We start from the raw sequence: 20,440 nt of genomic DNA on the forward strand, positions 1-20,440 counted from the left end.
TCAAAGATAAAACCAGTATATATCCATAAAACACAATTGCTGAAACATTCAGATGTGTTGTGCTACATGTGACCGTACAGATTTAGAAACGATGTCCACAGGACACACACACATTGCTGGTGGGAATCATAACGGATGTCCTTCCTGTGAGGCTGTTAGTGCGCAAGCAGTTAGCATCCGCTGGAAGTATGCAGATAAGGCATATTATGGTGTTAATCAGTGTGTAACTCCCTCCCATGTGGTGCCATTATTGTGAGCTTTCCAGCTCAGAATTAACTGTAGAATGACTTCAAACACCAGTTTGGTGTTCTCAGTTGGGAGAACACTTGCCTCTGAAACACAATGTTCTGGCTTCAAATCACACTCCAGGACTTGACTGCAAAAATCAAGGTTGACACTCCGGTGCAGTACTGAGGGAGTGCTGCACTGTTGGAGGCACTGCCAGTTGGATGAGATGTTAAACCGAGGGCCTGTCTGCCCTTACAGTGGATGTAAAAGATCCCAGGGAACTCTTTCAAGGAAGAGCAGGGGAGTTATCCCTGGTGTCCTGGACAATATTTATCCTTCTATCAACATCCCAAATACAGATTATCTGGGTTTGATCACATTCCTGTTTATGGGATCTTGCTGTGTGCACACTGTCTGCTGCGTTTCTGTCATTACAATCGTGACTACTCTTTAAAACAGGGGTGCTCAACCTTTTCACATGGGTGACCACATTACAATTTTTGTCCTTCATAGGAAGGCCAGTGAGACAACTGGAGAAAGCTAAAGGCATTAAAAAGTTATATTACTATTAATCAGAACAACTAATGTGAAATTTTGTGAAGAAGCTTTAAATGAGGAGATTCATTTATTGACTGACTTTCTCATCACTATGTTGGGCACTGATTTAGTGAGATATCTGACATTGTTTTGTTGACGCAAGTAGTCAATGTTTCCTCGCACACTTCTTGCAGCAATGCAGAGTATTCCGGACAGATGGCCATCTGTCAGGAGTGATCTTGATCTCTCTCTGTCCGGCTCTCTCTCTCTCTGTTCCCCTCTCTCTCTCTCACTGTCTCTCTATTCTCCCTTCGATCTTTGTCCCATGCTCTCTCTGTCCCCTGCTGTCTCTCTGTTCCCCTCTCTCTTTCTGCCCCCTTCCTCTCTGTTTCATCCTCTATTTCTCTGTACCCCCATCTATCTCTCTCTGTCCCCCCCTCTCTCTGTCTCCCTCTCTATGTCCTCTCTCTCTGTATTCCCCCCCTCTCCACCCCGTCTCTCTTTCTGCCCCGCTCTCACTCACTCTGCCCCTCTCTCGCTCTCTCTGCCCCATCTCGCTCTCTCTCACTCTCTGTCTCTCTGTCCCTGTGTCACCCTTCTCTGTGTTCACCCCCTCTCTGTGTTGTTTCCCATGTCGTCCTTGCTCTCTATGTCCCCCCCTCTTTCTCTCTCTCTGTCCTCTCCCTCTCTCTATCTCTCTCTCTCTCTGTGCCCCCCTCTCTCACTCTGTTTCCTCCTCTGTCTCTCTCTCTCTGTCCCCCTTTCCCTTCCTTCTCTCACTCTCTGTCCCCCTCTCTCACTCTGTTCCCCTCTCTTGCTTTCTCATTCTCTCTCTGTCCCCTCTCTCTCACTCTCTCTCTCTCTGTTCCCCCTGTATATTTGTCCCACCCTTTCTCTGTTTCCCCACTTTTTCTGTCGCCCCCTTCTCTCTCTGTTCCCCCCATTCTCTCTCGGTCACCCGCTGTCTGTCTGTCCCTTCCTTCTCTCTCTTTCTGTCCCCTCTCTCTCTCTTTCTGTTCCCGCTCTATCTCTTTGCCCAACTCTCTCTCCCTTCTCTCTCTTCTTTCTCTCTGTCCCCTTCTCGCTCTCTCTCTATCCCCCTACTTGCTCTTCTCTCATTCTGTCCCCCTCTCACTCCTCCTTCTCACTCTTCTCTCTTTCTCTCTCTCTGCCAGTTGCAGCACAGCAGCATTGTGGTTAGTTAGTTTTTTTTAAATCACGCTGAGGTTCACAGCTGACAGGTGCTGAGAGTGGGAACAGCAGTTTCTCAACTTCAGACTGATACGGGGTTTTCCGGCAGGTTTTTAAAGGAAGTCAGAAAACCCTGAATCTGTCCGAAGTTGGGAAGTCGCAGTTCCCAATGTCAGCACCTGTCAGCTGTGACAATCAATGCGATGTTTTAAAACTGCTGTTTGAAAGAAGAAGATAGTGGGAAATTTCCCGTCTCTGGAATATGTCCATGGGCCAGATTGAAACCTTTGGTGGGCCGGATCCTGGTCTGCGGGATGTAAGTTGGACACTTGCATTAAAATTACTTCATTGGTTGTAAAGTGCTTTGAAATATCGGGTTTCATTTTGTGTCGGCCACAATGCACCTCTCCTTTAAGAGGTATCAGCTGGATTTAAGTGGTGTTAGTCTCTCATGATTTTCGGCCCCCTTCCTGTGGTGTGCAGCCACTCAACAGCCCGGCCAACACTGGCTGTATCCTCCAATCATGTTAATGAACAGGCAGCACAAAGTTACCGTACTGTTTGCATCAGTAGCAACAGGTGCAGGTTAATCCCCCATCAGGATCCACACGGCTGTTTTGGGAAGTAATCGTGTTTTACCCACAATAGCTCCACTTGTGCAGTTAAACAACCCTGGTCAATAAACCAAGTGAAAGACAGGATCAAACAAAAAGAAAATGCTGACACAAACACAAGGAAAACTGCAAATCCAGCAGATTGGGAAAGTGAGACTGGGATAGAATGAAAGTAATAAGAGGAGCAGAAAGAGAAAAGAGAGAGAAAATATCTAGGAATTTCAAAACTGACTGTCTATGTTCTTATTAATACATTAACACAAAGAGAATGGTAATGGCAGGAATGTGGGTTCATTAAAGACAGATGCAGGTAAGAATATAATGCCCAATAAGGAAATGGCTGAATTGTTAAATGAGGACTTTGTATCTGATCTCACTGTCGAGGAAGAGGTTAGAATATCAGTGGTCGAAGGGAACACAAACAGAAATTGAAGCGAAGAATTTATTGGATGAAGCCATGAATTAATTGAATGTCTGAACAGGCTCCATGTGTTGAATGGTCTATCACTGTTCCTATGTAATACTGCTGGGAGAGAATTCAGGAATTCAACCTTCAAATCAGAACTTGGTGGAGTTTCTGCCCCATGGTGTTGTGGGTGAGAGAGATTGGAGGACAAAGCAGTTCATAATGTGTGTCCTCGGGAAGGAGCTGCAAATGTGTGTGTGGCGTCGGATTGGAGGATACAGGGATGGGGAATGACTGAGATGATCAAATGCACCATGGGACACACACCTCCTGGGGATCTCTTACCTTTCTTTCTCCTCTCGTTGAGCTGCTTCCTCCTGTTGACCCACCAGCCGATCCTGGGCTTCCTGAAACTCCTGTTGGATCTGCTCCAGCCGCATCTCCAGCTCCTGATTGGTCAGTTTGAGCCTCTCGATCTCAGTGATGGCCTCATCCTGCTCATTGCGCAGAGAGACAAGCTCAGCCTGCAACTGGAAGGGAGGAACACACAAAGGGTCCGCACTCAATTGACAATTAAAAATAAATCCTATTTACTTATTTAGAGATACAGCACTGAAACAGGCTCTTCGGCCCACCGAGTTTGTGCCAACCATCAACCACCCATTTATACTAATCCAACACTAATCCCATATTCCTACCACATCTCTATATTCCCCTACCACCTACCTACACTAGGGGCAATTCACAATTTACATTTCAACCTGCAAGTCTTTGGCTGTGGGAGGAAACCGGAGCACCCGGCGAAAACCCACGCAGTCACAAGGAGAACTTGCAAACTCCGCACAGGCAGTACCCAGATTTGAACCCGGGTCGCTAGAGCTGTGAGGCTGCAGTGCAAACCACTGCGCCACTGTGCCCTCTCACATAATGTATTCTAAACCACTTCAAATTATCTCCATCTCTTTGTCAGTCTCTAATAGCTCTGTCTCTCAGTCTCTCTGTGTCTCTCATATTTTCAGCCTCACTGTCTCTCTCCACCCCTCCATCAGAATCTAATCACAGATGTGCTCACAGGCTGCAGGATCCAGCATTTCAACTCCCCACCCAATTTCACATCCCAACACACAAGAATCGTGCTGGGAAACTAGTGAGACTCCAGAGAGAAATTGGCACAAATGCTTTCACCCCAATTCTCTCCCTCTGCAAACACCCAAAAAGGCCTCTTCACACAGTAACTGATTATCTGGCACAATTAATTCCAGAATACAGGTAACATGAAGTGAGGGGAAACAGTTATATAACTGAATATCCACTGAAATGTGGCTGTCTCGATAAAGTATATTCATGACTTCTCAGTGTCTAAATCAAAGAAAATATCTCTCAAAGATGCTGATAATTTAAAAGCATCTTTCATTCACTTTCTCTATCTCCAGTCAAATAAAGTTGATATAAATATTGCTTCCCTTTAAGATGTGACAGAGTTCTGATTCCTGAACTCTTCCTTTCAGACAAGGTGCCCACCTGGTGACTGTGAATCTGGTCTGAAGATTCTGCCATTATTTCACCCTCTCCCCTTTCCCAATTCTCATCCACAATCAGTGTAACTCAGTCCCTGGCAGTCAGTCCCTGCCCACAGTCTGAGCCCACTGATGGTACATGAACCCTCACTGCTCTCCCTGTGGGTACCAACCAAGTACCAGATCTCACCCTCACACACACATGGGCTGTGACTGAATCCCCCCTTTTCCCTGCTGTGTCCATCCCTCATTACCTGTGGATCAGTTTCATCGGAACGCCGTTCCTCACTGCCGGGAGATTGATCCCGCTCTCTGTAATAAAACCAAAAAATCAGACAGACAGGGAGAGACGGTCAGTGACAGTGACAGGGAGAAGGGTTACTGGGGACATTTATTGTTCGATTTCCTCATTCACTGGGACCTCAATCCCAAATCGCAGACCATTTTCCTGTTGTTCCTCAGCGTTTTCCAGGGATTGGGAATCGCAGTCACTCAAGGTATCAGTGTGAGGCTCAGGGTGAATATTCACACTGTCCCTGTGTACACAGTGGCTGGTGTATGTAAGCAGTGTGAAAGGTATGTAGACAATGTGCGGGATGTGTACACAGTGTGGCGGGTGTGTACAGGGTGCAGTGTGTGTACAGTGTGGCGGGTGTGTACAGTGTGGCGGGTGTGTACAGTGTGACGGGTGTGTACAGTGTGGCGGGTGTGTACAGGGTGCAGTGTGTGTACAGTGTGGCGGGTGTGTACAGTGTGCAGGGTGTGTGCAGTGTGTGTACAGTGTGCAGTGTGTGTAAAGTGTAGCGGGTGTGTACAGTGTGACGGGTGTGTACAGTGTGACGGGTGTGTACAGTGTGGCGGGTGTGTACAGGTGCAGGGTGTGTACAGTGTGCAGGGTGTGTACAGTGTGCAGGGTGTGTACAGGGTGTGTGCAGTGTGCAGGGTGTGTGCAGTGTGTGTACAGTGTGCAGGGTGTGTACAGGGTGCAGGGTGTGTACAGTGTGCAGGGTGTGTGCAGGGTGTGTACAGTGTGCAGGGTGTGTGCACGGTGTGTACAGTGTGCAGGGTGTGTACAGGGTAGTTCCCTGGAACAGTTTGTTCTGGAACCAACAAGGAAACAGGCAATAGGAGATTTAGTGAAGAGTAATGAAACAGAATAAATTAATAATCTTCCATAAGGGAGCATCTTGTAAATATTGATGATAATATGATTAAATTTAATATCAGACTTGAGAGAGGGAATCAAGAGTCACAAAGCAAGGTTTTAAATTTGAGAGAGGCAAACGTCTAAGAATTGACCACAGTAAACTGGGCTGAGTTGTTAATTGGTAAATGTACAGACACTTTCAAAGAAATATTTGTACAACACAAAACCATTATATATCCATAAAACACAATTGCTGCAAAATTCAGATGTGTCGTGCTACATGTGACCTTACAGGTCAATTTATCGTGTCCATGTGACACACACACACTTCTGTGCGAGTCGTGAGGGATGACATTTTGCTGAGACTGTTCACGTGCACGCATTGAGCATCTGGGGATGTGTGCAGATTAGACAGATCATAATGTCAATGAGTGTGTAACTCCCTCCCATGTGGTGACATTATTGTGATGTTTCCAGCTCAGAATTAATTGTAGAATAACTTCTAGCAGCAGTTTGGTGTCAGCTGTGGCTCAGTTCGGAGCTCACTTGCCTCTGAAGCACAATGTCCTGGTTTGAAATCATACTTCAGGACTTGACTGCAAAAATCAAGGCTGACACTCCAGTGCAGTACCGAGGGAGTGCGACACTGTTGGAGGTGCTGTCAGTTGGTTGAGATGTGCAACCTACACCCCATCTGTTCTTACAGGTGGATGTAAAAGATCCCATGGCACTATTTCAAAGAAGAATGGGGTTGTTACCCTCGGTGAGTTGGACAATATTTATCCCTCAGTCAACATCACAAGGACAGATTATCTGGTTATGATCACATTACTGTTTATGGGATTGTGCTGTGAGACAATTCACTGCTGTGTTTCCAACATTAAAACTGTGACTACACTTTCAAACTACTTCATTGGCTGTAAAGTGCTTTGTGACATGTGGTGGTCGTGAAAAGTGTTATATAAATGTAAGTCATTTCTTTCTTTTTGCTGCAGCTAAAATGCACCTCCCTTGAAGAGGTAATTGCTGGCTTTAAGTGGTGTTCGACTCTCACGTTTTTTGGCCCCTTCCTGAGCTGCTCAGCCTCTCAACAACATGGCCAACACTGGCTGTATCTTCCAATCATTAATGAACAGGCAACACAAAGTTACCGTACTGTCTGCATCAGAAATAACATGTGCAGGTTAATCCCCCATCATGATCCAGGCGGCCATTTTAGAAGCTATCGAGTTTTACCACTTCGCACCACTTGTGCAGTTAAACAACCCTGGTCAACAAACAAGGTGAGAGACAGGATCAAACAAAAAGAAAATGCTGACACAAACGCATGGAAAACTGCAAATCCAGCAGATTGGGAAAGTGAGACTGGGATAGAATGAAAGTAATAAGAAAAGCAGAAAGAGAAAAGAGAAAGAAACTATCAAGGAATATCAAAATGAACAGTAAAAGATTTCATTAATATATTAAAGCGAAGGATAACGACAGGAATGTGGGTTCATTAAGGATAGATACAGATGAGACCATAAAGTGCATAAGGAAATGGCTGACTTGTTAAATGAGGACTTTGTATCTGAACTCACTGTGGAGGAACAGGTTAGAATATCAGTGGTCGAAAGGAAAACAAACAGAAATTGAAGAAGAATTTATTGGATGAAGCCATGAATTAATTCAATGGCTGAACAGGCTCCATGTGTTGAATAGTCCATCACTGTTCCTCTGTAATACTGCTGGGAGAGAATTCAGGAATTCAACCTTCAAATCTGAACTTGGTGGAGTTTCTGCCCCATTGTGTGGGTGAGAGAGATTGGAGGACAAAGCAGTTCATTTTGTGTGTCTTCAGGAAGGAGCTGCAAATGTGTGTGTGGCGTCGGATTGGAGGATACAGGGATGGGGAATGACTGAGATGATCAAATGCACCATGGGACACACGCCTGCTGGGGATCTCTTACCCTTCTTTCTCCTCTCGTTGAGCTGCTTCCTCCTGTTGACCCACCAGCCGATCCTGGGCCTCCTGAAACTCCTGTTGGATCTGCTCCAGCTGCGTCTCCAGCTCCTGATTGGTCATTTTGAGCCTCTCGATCTCAATGATGGCCTCATCCTGTTTACTGCGCAGAGAGACAAGCTCAGCCTGCAACTGGAAGGGAGGAATATACAAAGGGTCCACATTCAATTGACAATTAAAAATAAATCCTCTCACATAATGTATTCTAAACAACCTCTATTTATCTCCATCTCTCTCTCAGTCTCTAATATCTCTGTCTCTCAGTCTCTCTGTGACTCGCATGTTTCCAGCCTCACTGTCTCTCTCCACCCCTCCATCAGAATCTAATCACAGACGTGCTCACAGGCTGCAGCATCCAGCATTTCGACTCCCCACCCAATTTCACATCCCAACACACAAGAATCGTGCTGGGAAACTAGCGAGACTCCAGAGAGAAATTGGCACAAATGCTTTCACCCCAATCCTCTCCCTCTGCAAACTCCCAAAAAGGCCTCTTCACACAGTAACTGATTATCTGGCACGATTAACTCCAGAATACAGGTAACATGAAGTGAGGGGAAACAGTTATATAACTGAATATCCACTGAAGTGTGGCTGTCTCGATAAAGTATATTCACAACTTCTCAGTAACTAAGTCAAAGGAAATATCTCACATAGATGCCGATAATTTAAAAGCATCTTTCATTCACTTTCTCTATCTCCAGTCAAATAAAGTTGATATAAATATTGCTCCTCTTTAAGATGTGACAGAGTTCTGATTCCTGAACTCTTCCTTTCAGACAAGGTGCCCACCTGGTGACTGTGAATCTGGTCTGAAGATTCTGCCATTATTTCACCCTCTCCCCTCTCCCAATTCTCATCCACAATCAGTGTAACTCAGTCCCTGCCCACAGTCTGAGCCCACTGGTGGTACATGAACCCTCACTGCTCTCCCTGTGGGTGCTATCCACGTACCAGATCTCACCCTCACACACACATGGGCTGTGACTGAATCCCTCCTTTTCCCTGCTGTGTCCATCCCTCATTACCTGTGGATCAGCTTCATCGGAACGCAGTCCCTCACTGCCGGGAGACTGATCTCGCTCTCTGTAATAAAAACAAAGAATCAGACATACAGGGAGAGACAGTCAGTGACAGTGACAGGGAGAAGGGTTACTGGGGGCATTTAGTGTTAGATTTCCTCACTCACTGGGACCTGAATCCCAAATCCCACACCAGGTTCCCTGTTCCTGCTGTTCATCAGGGATTTCCAGGGATTGGGAACCACAGTCACTCACTGTATCAGTGTGAGGCTCAGCCTCACATTCTTTTTATTCATTCATGGATGTGAGCATGTTTACCAAGGCCTGCATTTGTTGCCCATTCCTAATTGCCCTTGAGAAGGTGGCAATGAGGTGTGTTTTCGAGCCACTGCAGTCCATGTGGTTTAGATATACAAACAGTGCTGTTAGGAACGGAGTTGGAGCATTTTGACCAGGCAGCAGTGAAAGAACAAAGGAGCAGGAGTAGGCCATTCAGCCCATCAAGCCTGCCCTGCCATTAAATATGATCATTGCTGATCGTCCACTTCAATGCCTTTTTCCCACACTATCCTCATATCCCCTTATGTCATTTGTATTTAGAAATCTGTCAATCTCTGATTTAAACATACTCAATGACTGAGCTTCCACAGCCCTCTGGGGTAGAGAATTCCAAAGAATCACAACTCTCTGAGCAAAGAAATTTCTCCTCATCTCTGTCCTAAGTGGCTTCCCTCTTATTTTGAAATTGGGTCCCCTGGTTCTAAACTCCCCAACCAGGGGAAACATCTTAGCTGCATCTACCCTGTCTATCCCTTTAAGTATTTTGTAGTTTCAATAAGATCACCTCTCATTCTTTGAAAATCTAGAGAATACAGGCCCGGTTTCCCCAATCTCTCTTCATAGGACAGTCCCACCATTCCAGGAACAAGTCTGGTGAACCTTCGTTGCACTCCCTCTATGGCAATAATATCCTTCCTAAGGTAAGGGGACCAAAACTGCACACAGTAATTCAAGTGCAGTCTAACCAAGGTTCTATAAAATTAAAGTAAGACTTCACTACTCCTGTACTCAAATCCTCTTGCGATAAAGGCAAACATACCATTAGCCTTCCTAATTGCTTGCTGCACCTGCATGTTAGCTTTCAGTGACTTATTGACAAGGACACCAAATCCCTTTGTACATCTACACTTTCTAATCTCTTAGCATTTAAGAAATATTCTGCACATCTGCTCCTCCTACCAAAGTGGATAACCTCACATTTTTCCACATTATATTCCATCTGCCAGGTTTTTGCCCACTCACGAAGTCTGTCCAAATCCCCTTGAAGCCACTTTGCATCTTCCTCCCAACACACATTCCCACCTAGTTTTGTGTCATCCGCGAACTTGGAAATACTATATTTGGTACCCAAATCCAAATCATTGATATATATTGTGAACAGCTGGGGCCCAAGCACTGATCCCTGCGGTACCCCACTAGTCACAGCCTGCCAATGAGAATGGCCCGTTTATTCCTACTCTCTGCTTTCTGCCTGTTAACCAATCCTTATTCTATGCCAGTATAATACTTCCTATCCCACGTGCTTGAATTTTGCTAACCAACCTCCTGTGGGGGACTTTATCAAAAGCCTTCTGAAAATCGAAGTATACCACATTCACCGACTCCCCTTTATCAATTCAATTCGTAACATCCTCAAAAAACTCCAACAGGTTCGTCAAACATAATTTCCCATTCATAAATCCATGTTGACTATGGTCAATCAGATCATTATCATCCATGTGTCCATTTATCACATCCTTTAGAATAGATTCTAGCATCTTCCCAATGACTGAACGGCAATATAGTTCCAAGTCAGGATGGTGTGTGACTTGGAGGGGAACTTGTAGGTAGTGGTGTTCCCATGTGTCTGCTGCCCTTGTCCATCGAGGTGGTAGAGGTCGCGGGTTTGGAAGGAGCTGTTGAAAGTGCATCTTGCAGATGGTACACACTGCTGACACTGTACGTCTTTGATGTAGGGAGTGACTATTTAAGGAGGTAGATGGGATGCTGATCAAGCGGGCTGCTTTGTCCCGGATGGTGTCAAGCTTCTTGAGTGTTGTTGAAGCTGCACTCATCCAAGCAAGTGGAGAGCATTCCATCACGCTCCTGACTTGTGCCTTGTAGATGGTGGACAGGCTTTGGGGAGACAGGAAGTGAGTTACTCACCGCAGAATTCTCAGCCTTTGACCTGCTGTTGTAGCACAGTATTTATGTGGCTGGTCCAGTTAAGTGTCTTGTCAATGGTAACCCCCAGGATGTTGATTGTGGTGGTTTCAGTCAGCTAATGCCGTTGAATGTCAATTGAAAATGGTTAGATTATTTCTTGTTGGAGATGGTCATTGCCTGGCACTTGTGTGGTGTAAATGTTAATTGCCACTTCTCAGTGCAAGCCTGAAGGTTGTTCAGTCCTTGCTGCTTGTGGACATGGGCTGCTTCAGTATCTGAGGATTCGTGAATGGTACTGAACACTGCAATCATCAGCGAACATCCCCACTTCTGGCCTTATGATGGAGGGAAGGTCATTGATAAAGCAGATGAAGATGGTTGGACTCGGACACTACCCTGAGGAACTCCTGCAGTGATGTCCTGGAGCTGCAAATATTGGCCTCCAACAAGCATGAGCATTTTTCTTTGTGCTAATTATGACTCCAACAAGTGGAGTGTGGGAATATCTTTCAGGACTCAGCCAGCTTAGTCAGTAGTGATGATCCCGGTACTCTTGGTGATAGGATTAGATTTAGATTAGAGATACAGCACTGAAACAGGCCCTACGGCCCACCGAGTCTGTGCCGACCATCAACCACCCATTTATACTAATCCTACACTAATCCCATATTCCTACCAAACATCCCCACCTGTCCCTATATTTCCCTACCACCTACCTATACTAGTGACAATTTATAATGGCCAATTTACCTACCAACCTGCAAGTCTTTTGGCTTGTGGGAGGAAACCGGAGCACCCGGAGAAAACCCACGCAGACACAGGGAGAACTTGCAAACTCCACACAGGCAGTACCCAGACTTGAACCCGGGTCGCTGGAGCTGTGAGGCTGCGGTGCTAACCACTGCGCCACTGTGCCGCCCTCACAAAGAGTACATTCTGTGCCCTTGCTACCCTTGGGATTTCTTCCAAGTGCTGTTCAACATGGAGGAGGACGGATTCATCAGCTGAGGGAAAGCAGAAGGTGATAATCAGCAGGATGGTTCCTTTTCCATGTTTGACACATTGCCATGCGACTTCATGTGGTCCAGAGTCAATGTTGAGGACTCCCAGGGCCACTCCCTCTGGTGGGTCTGTTCTGCTGTTGGGACAGGACATACCCAGGGATGATGATGGAGGAGTTTGGGACATTGGCTGAAAGGTATGATTCAGTGAGTATGATTGTCAGGTTGTTCTTTGACCAGTCTATGGCCCAGCTCTCACAATTTTGTCAAAAGTCCCCAAATGTTTGCAAGGTTGACTTGGCAGGGTGTGCCTTTGTTGTTTCCGGTGCCCAAGTCAATGTCAGGTGGTCTGTCTGGTTTTATTCTTCTTTGACTTTTCTCTACCAGTTTGGACACAAATGTGTAGCTTGCTGGGCCATTTCAGAGGGCAGTTAACAGTCAACCAAATTGGGTCGGGGGTCACATGTAGGCCGGACCAGATAAGGATGGCGAATTTCCTTCCCTAAACGACGCTAGTGAACTAGATTAGTTTTTATGATAATCCAGAAGCATCATGATCATCATTATTGAGACTAGCTTTTTATTCCATCCCCATCTGTTCACAATGTCTGTGTGTACCCAGTGTGCTGGGTGTGTGCACAGTGTGTGGGATGTGTGTGCATTTTGCGGAGTGTGTATAGAATGTGCAAGGTGTTTACACAGCCTGCGGGATGTGTACAAAGTGGGTGGTGCGTGTACATGGTGTGTGAGATATGTACATGGCATGTGGGGTCTGTATGCCATGTGTAGGGTGTGTACAGTGTGTGTGAGGAGTGTGCACAGGGTGTTGGGTGTTTACATAGTGTAGGGAGTGTACGCTGCATGTGTGGGTTGTGTACGCAGTGTATGATGTCTGTTCGCAGTGCATGATGTCTGCTGGTTGTCCACACTTTGTGTGTGGCCTGTACACAGTGTCTCAGGTGTGTATGCTGTGTGTGAGTTCTGCACATAGTGTGCAGGGTGTGTTCACAGTGCACGGGCTGTGTTCACAGTGCTCGGGGTGTGTACACTGTGTGCGGAGTATGCATGCAGTGTGCAGGGTATGTACTCAGTACACAGTGTGGGCTGTGTATCGTGTCTGTGGGGTGTGTACAAGTTGCTCAGGGTGTAGACACAGTGTTTGGGATTTATACACAGTAAATGGGGTTATGTACACAGTACACGGGGTGTGTACTCAGTGTGTGGAGTATGTATGCAGTGTACAGGGTATGTACTCAGTACACAGAGTGTGTACAGGGTTTCTTACCGTTCTTTCTCCTCTCGTTGAGCTGCTTCCTCCTGTTGACCCACCAGCCGGTCCTGGGCCTCCTGAAACTCCTGTTGGATCTGCTCCAGCCGCACCTCCAGCTCCTGATTGGTCAGTTTGAGCTTGTGGTTCTCAGTAATGGTCTCGTCCTCTTTGCTGCGCAGAGAGACAAGCTCAGCCTGCAACTGGAAGGGAGGAACACACAAAGAGACCACATTCAATCAACAATTAAAAGGCAATCACCAATTATCACCAGGTTTCACAAAAACTAAATTGTAAATCCCTTGACGTGAAATCTCACCCACCCCAATCTATCAGCACCCTGGCGTAGTGGGGGCAAAGGAACAGGGGGAAATGTTGCCAAGGGCCATTGGGCAGTGGCCTGTCCAAAAGGAAGGCTGCAGCTGGTGATGGGAGCACGACTGTCAGATTTTGAGCCCACTGGCAATGAGGGACAACACCCTCCACAGGAAGGACAGAACCCTGAGCAACCGGAGGGCACGGGAGAAGAAAGAGGGGCAGAATGGCAACAGAGGCCAAACCCACATCACAGGATCTACTGCTGGAGGCGGAGCCACCTGGAGATGACGGAGACCCAGTGACGGAGGAGACTGCGAATCTCCAGGCAGATGGTCACATAGATCTGGGACCACGTCACCAAACACTGCACACCTCACAACACTGGTCACCATGACCCAGCAAAGTCACTGTGGCCGTGAACTGTTTCACTTCTGGCTCATTCCAAGGATCAGCTGTGGATCTTACAGGCATCTCACAAACAGTTGCACACCACTGCATTTTGCTGGTTACTGATGCTCTCCTTGCCAGAGCTGGACAGTACATTCATTTCACAACAGCTGCACCCTTGCAGGGTGAGAGGCCATTGCATTTTGCTGTCATCGCTGGATTGCTCCAGGCATCATTGATTGCACCCATGTGGCCATCAAGGCACCGAGCGACTGCCCACTCAGATTCATCAACAGGAAGGGCTTCCACTCCCTCAACGTTTAACTTGTCTGTGACCACAACAAGACCTTCCTCCATTTTGCGCTTGTCTTCCTGGCAGCTGCCATGACTCCTTCATCCTCCGGCCATCCAAGCTGCCTCAGATATTCTCTCCAACCCTCAAACTGTACTGATCGATCCTAGTGGATATCTCTTCAAGATATGACTGATTAACCCTCTATGGAAGCCCCAGACAGAGGCACAGAAGTGATACAACCTATATCACCTGCTCAGTAGGACAACCATTAAGCAAGCCATCAGGTTTCACAAGATGCAATTCCAGTGCCTGGATCATTCAGGTGATGCCCTCCAATACCATCCTTCAAGGGTCTCGTTCATTGTGGTGGTCTGCTGCACTCTCCATAACATGCCTCTCCAGAGAGTTAATGATCTTGAGGACGGTGAGGTCCTGGAAGGAGTCAGCTCACCGGGTGTGGAACAGGAAGAGGAGGTGAGAGAGGAGGAAGACAATGTGGGAGAGAGAGATGTCTCTGAACAGAGAGGTGCCCCGATGCACGAGAAGGTGGCCTCCTCCTGGCACCCTCTGGAAAGAGGACCTCCTTCCTCTCCCTCACACTCCCCATCACAAGACCCAGGTCAGCATCAATGAAGCGAGGGTCTGCACTGCCCTGGGTGCCAGGCCTCCAGCTTTCCTGTGACATCTCACTTGCTTCTGCGGCTCTGGAAGGCTTTAGCACAATCAGCAGATTTCTCCCTCAGGAAAACCAGCAGCCTCAGTGATGGCGGGCGTGGGGAGTCTAAATTGGTCCCACACTTCATCTAACCTGCCTCTGTTCACACCCCCACTGGTTCTAATTGCACAGAAATCTCACCATTAAAGGCTCATCCTGTGAAAATCATGACTTTAATCAGTTTTTCCCCGGAAGTGGGTTTCTAGCCCGGAAACAAACCTGGCTCCTTTTTCCCACCTCCATGGTGAAAATTCAGCCCACTGTCTCTCAATCTCTCTCTCTCTCACCACACCTGACCTCCCCATCAGACTCTAATCCCAAAAGTGGTGCCAAGGCTACAGTATCAGTACGTTAATTCCCCACCTAAATTCCAAGACCACCCCACTAGAATCTTATGGGGAAACTTGTGAAACTTCGGGTCATTAACCAAGTATCGGCCGTTCTGTTTGACTTCCCTCAATATTCTTTGCTTTGACCTTTCCCTGAAGGTGTAACTGACACAAAGTGAAACATCAAGCAGGTGACAGCCAGTCTCTGATCCAGAGTGGGTTTGATTATGGCTGGGACCCTTTGTCTCTCTGTTCTATGAGGAGATCTGTGTGTCTCTGTGGAGACGGCAATGGGTAAAGCAGTTCCTGCAGGACTGAGGCCTTCCTGCGGGTCTAACAGTGGAGAAGCCTGGTTCCCAGGCCCAGCTACCTCTTTGACTCTCTCTGCTGTTTCGTCTCTTGCTGAAGTTGTTGCTGTTTCCTCACAGGCTCCATCTCCATCACCTCCAGTCCCCACCGTCACTTCCTGACCTTCGACCCTCAGGTGAGGGAGCCCAGAATCCTCTCCCAGGGGGTCTGGTTTGCTGGAAGCATTGTGAGTCACACGGCGTCGGATGGAGCGAGTTCTCTGAAGTCTGTGGAGCAGGAATTACAGCGGGAGAATAGCGTTACTTTGTGTTTACCAGCAGTGACTATAACAGGGCAATTGCCACTGGTAACCAGCTCTGCAGTCAGGAGGGAGGGTTCAGGGAGATAGTGAACTCTGCATTATAGGAAGAAGTGGAGGCAAAAGAGGGGATAGAGAGCAGATTCTCTCGGATGCTGCCTGGTCTGAGAAAGAAAAGTACACAGAGAGACTTAGAAAATTGTGGCCATTAGCATTAGAACAGAATAGAATACAGGATGATTTAATGGAAAGATGTTTAATGTTATGAATGGATGGGACAGAATAGATGGAAATAAGGGATTCAGGGTTTTCTGGCAGGCTTTTTAAAAAGTTGGAAAACCCTGAATCTGTCTGAAGTTGGGAAGCCACTGTTCCTGATGTCAGCACCTGTCAGCTGTGAAACTCCACATGATTTTTAAAAAAATGACAGTCTGAAAGAAGATGACATGGGAAATTTCCCATCTCTGGAATATGTCCATGGGATGGATAGAATCCTTTGGTGGGCCAGATCCTAGTCTGAGTGATGTAAGTTGGACACCTCTGCATTAAAATTACATCATTGGCTTAAAGCACTTTGAGACACCTGGTTTCATTTTGTGTCAACCACAATGCACCTCCCCTTTAAGAGGTATAAGCTGGATTTAAGTGGTGTTAGTCTCTCATGATTTTAGGTCCCTTCCTGTGCTGTGCAGCCACTCAACAGCCCGGCCAACACTGGCTGTATCCTCCAATCATGTTAATGAACAGGCAGCACAAAGTTACCGTACTGTTTGCATCAGTAGCAACAGGTGCAGGTTAATCCCCCATCAGGATCCACACGGCTGTTTTGGGAAGTAATCGTGTTTTACCCACAATAGCTCCACTTGTGCAGTTAAACAACCCTGGTCAATAAACAAGGTGAAAGACAGGATCAAAGGAAAAGAAAATGCTGACACAAACACAAGGTAAACTGCAAATCCAGCAGATTGGGAAAGTGAGACTGGGATCAAATGAAAGTAATAAGAGGAGCATAAAGAGAAAACAGAAAGAAAATATCTAGGAATATCAAAACTGACAGTAACAGATTTCATTAATATATTAACACAAAGAGAATGGTAATGGCAGGAATGTGGGTTCATTAAAGACAGATGCAGGTGTGAATATAATGCCCAATAAGGAAATGGCTGAATTGTTAAAATTGGACTTTGTATCTGATCTCATTGTAGAGGAAGAGGTTAGAATATCAGTGGTCGAAGGGAACACAAACAGAAATTGAAGTGAAGAATTTATTGGATGAAGCCATGAATTAATTGAATGTCTGAACAGGCTCCATGTGTTGAATAGTCCATCACTGTTCCTATGTAATACTGCTGGGAGAGAATTCAGGAATTCAACCTTCAAATCAGAACTTGGTGGAGTTTCGGCCCCATGGTGTTGTGGGTGAGAGAGATTGGAGGACAAAGCAGTTCATAATGTGTGTCCTCGGGAAGGAGCTGCAAATGTGTGTGTGGCGTCGGATTGGAGGATACAGGGATGGGGAATGACTGAGATGATCAAATGCACCATGGGACACACACCTCCTGAGGATCTCTTACCCTTCTTTCTCCTCTCGTTGAGCTGCTTCCTCCTGTTGACCCACCAGCCGATCCTGGGCCTCCTGAAGCTCCTGTTGGATCTGCTGCAGCTGCATCTCCAGCTCCTGATTGGTCAATTTGAGCCGCTCCATCTCAGTGATGGCCTCATCCTGTTTACTGCGCAGAGAGACAAGCTCAGCCTGCAACTGGAAGTGAGAAACATACAAAGGGACCGCATTCAATCAACAATGAGAAATAAATGCTCTCACATAATGTATTCTAAATAACCTCCAATTATCTCCATCTCTCTGTGTCTCTCATATTTTCAGCCTCACTGTCTCTCTCCACCCCTCCATCAGAATCTAATCATAGACGTGCTCACAGGCTGCAGGATCCAGCATTTCAACTCCCCACCCAATTTCACACCCCAACACACAAGAATCGTGTTGGGAAACTAGTGAGACTCCAGAGAGAAATTGGCACAAATGCTTTCACCCCAATTCTCTCCCTCTGCAAACTCCCAAAATGGCCTCTTCACACAGTAACTGATTATCTGGCACAATTAACTCCAGAATACAGGTAACATGAAGTGAGGGGAAACAGTTATATAACTGAATATCCACTGAAATCTGGCTGTCTCAATAAAGTATCTTCACTACTTGTCACTAAGGCAAAGAAAATATTTCTCATAGATGCAAATAATTTAAAAATTGTATTTAATTCAAGTTCTCTGTCTATCTCCAGTCAAATAAAGCTGATATAAATATTGCTCCTCTTTAAGATGTGACAGAGTTCTGATTCCTGAACTCTTCCTTTCAGACAAGGTACCCACCTGGTGACTGTGAATCTGGTCTGCAGATTCTGTCATTATTTCACCCTCTCCCCTTTCCCAATTCTCATTCACAATCAGTGTAACGCAGTCCCTGGCAGTCAGTCCCTGCCCACTGTCTGAGCCCACTGATGGTACATGAACCTTCACTGCTCTCCCTGTGGGTGCTATCCATGTACCAGATCTCACCCTCACACACACATGGGCTGTGACTGAATCCCCCCTTTTCCCTGCTGTGTCCATCCCTCATTACCTGTGGATCAGTTTCATCGGAACGCCGTCCCTCACTGCCGGGAGATTGATCCCGCTCTCTGCAATAAAACCAAAGAATCAGACAGACAGGGAGAGACGGTCAGTGACAGTGACAGGGAGAAGGGTTACTGGGGACATTTATCGTTAGATTTCCTCACTCACCGGGACCTCAATCCCAAATCCCAGACCAGGTCCCCTGTTCCTGCTTTTCATCAGGGATTTCCAGGGATTGGGAATCGCAATCACTCACTGTATCAGTGTGAGGCTCAGGCTGACTATTCACACTGTCCCTGTGTAGACAGTGTGTGGTGTATGTGCACAGTGTGAAAGGTATGTCGACAATTTGCGGGACGTGTGCACAGTGTTGCGGGTGTGTACAGTGTGCAGGGTGTGTACAGTGTTGCGGATGTGTACACAGTGTTGCGGGTGTGTACCGTGTGCAGGGTGTATGCAGGGTGTGTACAGCGTGCAGTGTGTGTACTGGGTAGTTCCCTGGAACAGCTTGTTCTGGAACCAACAAGGAAACAGGCAATTGGAGATTTAGTGAAGAGTAATGAAACAGAATAAATTAATAATCTTCCATAAGGGAGCATCTTGTAAATATTGATGATAATATGATTAAATTTAATATCAGACTTGAGAGAGAGAATCAAGAGTCACAAAGCAAAGTTTTAAATTTGAGAGAGGCAAACGTCTAAGAATTGACCACAGTAAACTGGGCTGAGTTGTTAATTGGTAAATGTACAGACACTGCAAAGTATTCAAAGAAATGGTTGTACAACACAAAACCATTATATATCCATAAAACACAATTGCTGCAAAATTCAGATGTGTCGTGCTACATGTGACCTTACAGGTCAATTTATCGTGTCCATGTGACACACACACACTTCTGTGCGAGTCGTGAGGGATGACATTTTGCTGAGACTGTTCACGTGCACGCATTGAGCATCTGGGGATGTGTGCAGATTAGACAGATCATAATGTCAATGAGTGTGTAACTCCCTCCCATGTGGTGACATTATTGTGATGTTTCCAGCTCAGAATTAATTGTAGAATAACTTCTAGCAGCAGTTTGGTGTCAGCTGTGGCTCAGTTCGGAGCTCACTTGCCTCTGAAGCACAATGGCCTGGTTTGAAATCGTACTCCAGGACTTGACTGCAAAAATCAAGGCTGACACTCCAGTGCAGTACCGAGGGAGTGCGACACTGTTGGAGGTGCTGTTGGTTGGTTGAGATGTGCAACCTACACCCCATCTGTTCTTTCAGGTGGATGTAAAAGATTCCATAGCACTATTTCAAAGAGCGGGGAATTATCCCTGGTGTCTTGACCAGTATTTATCCCTCAGTCAACATCACAAATACAGAGGGGGGGAATTTTATGCTGGCAGCGGGGGTGTCTTGATGTTGGGAGCAACCGATGCCGAGATCTCCATGTCGCATCTTTTCCCGAAGGCCCATCACATTTAGTGCCAATCAGGCACACAAGTGGACAGCGGCTGGCTTTCTATAGGATTCAGGACCCCATTTCCGGAAGTTGCGCCCTTGGAGAGCTGCTGGCCAATGAAGGGCCAGCAGCCGCTGCTGGAGGTGACCATCCTGGAGGCCGAGGAGCCTCACTAAAGCCAGACCTCAGGTGGGTCAAGGCGGGAGGCATCATGCGGGTTGGGGGCCATGTGGAGGTGGGGGAGGGGGTTCAGCAGCAAAGAGAGGGGGAGGCGCTCAGCAGACAACCCCCCCTCCATGTCTTGAGGCCAGGTCCTTCGTTTCAGGCACTAAGTGCCTTTGAATGAGGGACATCCCACCCCGGAGCCAGGAAGCAGGCCACATGGTTTTTCATACCATACTTCCCGAATGGCGACAGGGCTGCCCGTCACATAGGCAATTCCAGCTATGGTGGGAAGAGGCTCTTAATTGGGGATTATCAGTAAAGGGCCTCAATTGGCACCGGGGCAGGAAGGCCATTCACAGGCTGTCCTGCCCCAGACTAAATTTTGGTGGAGTTCTGATTGTGGCAGC

The 20,440-nt window shown here is 46.8% G+C and overlaps 1 protein-coding gene across 11 annotated transcripts in view; it reads right to left on the reverse strand.

Annotated features, from left to right (window-relative positions):
* LOC137383779 (trichohyalin-like) overlaps positions 1 to 20,440 on the reverse strand; it is a 251,631-nt gene that overhangs the window by 115,332 nt on the left and 115,859 nt on the right. For 5 of the 11 annotated variants that reach the window (XM_068056965.1, XM_068056963.1, XM_068056970.1 and 2 more), the window contains exons 13-20: positions 18,424 to 18,481; positions 17,363 to 17,547; positions 15,552 to 15,756; positions 13,156 to 13,340; positions 8,671 to 8,728; positions 7,590 to 7,774; positions 4,748 to 4,805; positions 3,322 to 3,506 (exon numbers count right to left, since the gene is read on the reverse strand). In XM_068056965.1, the coding sequence (XP_067913066.1) occupies positions 3,322 to 3,506; positions 4,748 to 4,805; positions 7,590 to 7,774; positions 8,671 to 8,728; positions 13,156 to 13,340; positions 15,552 to 15,756; positions 17,363 to 17,547; positions 18,424 to 18,481 (1,119 nt within the window). The remainder of the gene's footprint in view (positions 1 to 3,321; positions 3,507 to 4,747; positions 4,806 to 7,589; positions 7,775 to 8,670; positions 8,729 to 13,155; positions 13,341 to 15,551; positions 15,757 to 17,362; positions 17,548 to 18,423; positions 18,482 to 20,440) is intronic. The other 6 variants (XM_068056964.1, XM_068056969.1, XM_068056967.1 and 3 more) reach the window with 6 other exon arrangements.

Source organism: Heterodontus francisci, chromosome 25 (genome assembly GCF_036365525.1).
Source record: "Heterodontus francisci isolate sHetFra1 chromosome 25, sHetFra1.hap1, whole genome shotgun sequence".
Lineage (NCBI taxonomy): Eukaryota > Metazoa > Chordata > Chondrichthyes > Heterodontiformes > Heterodontidae > Heterodontus > Heterodontus francisci.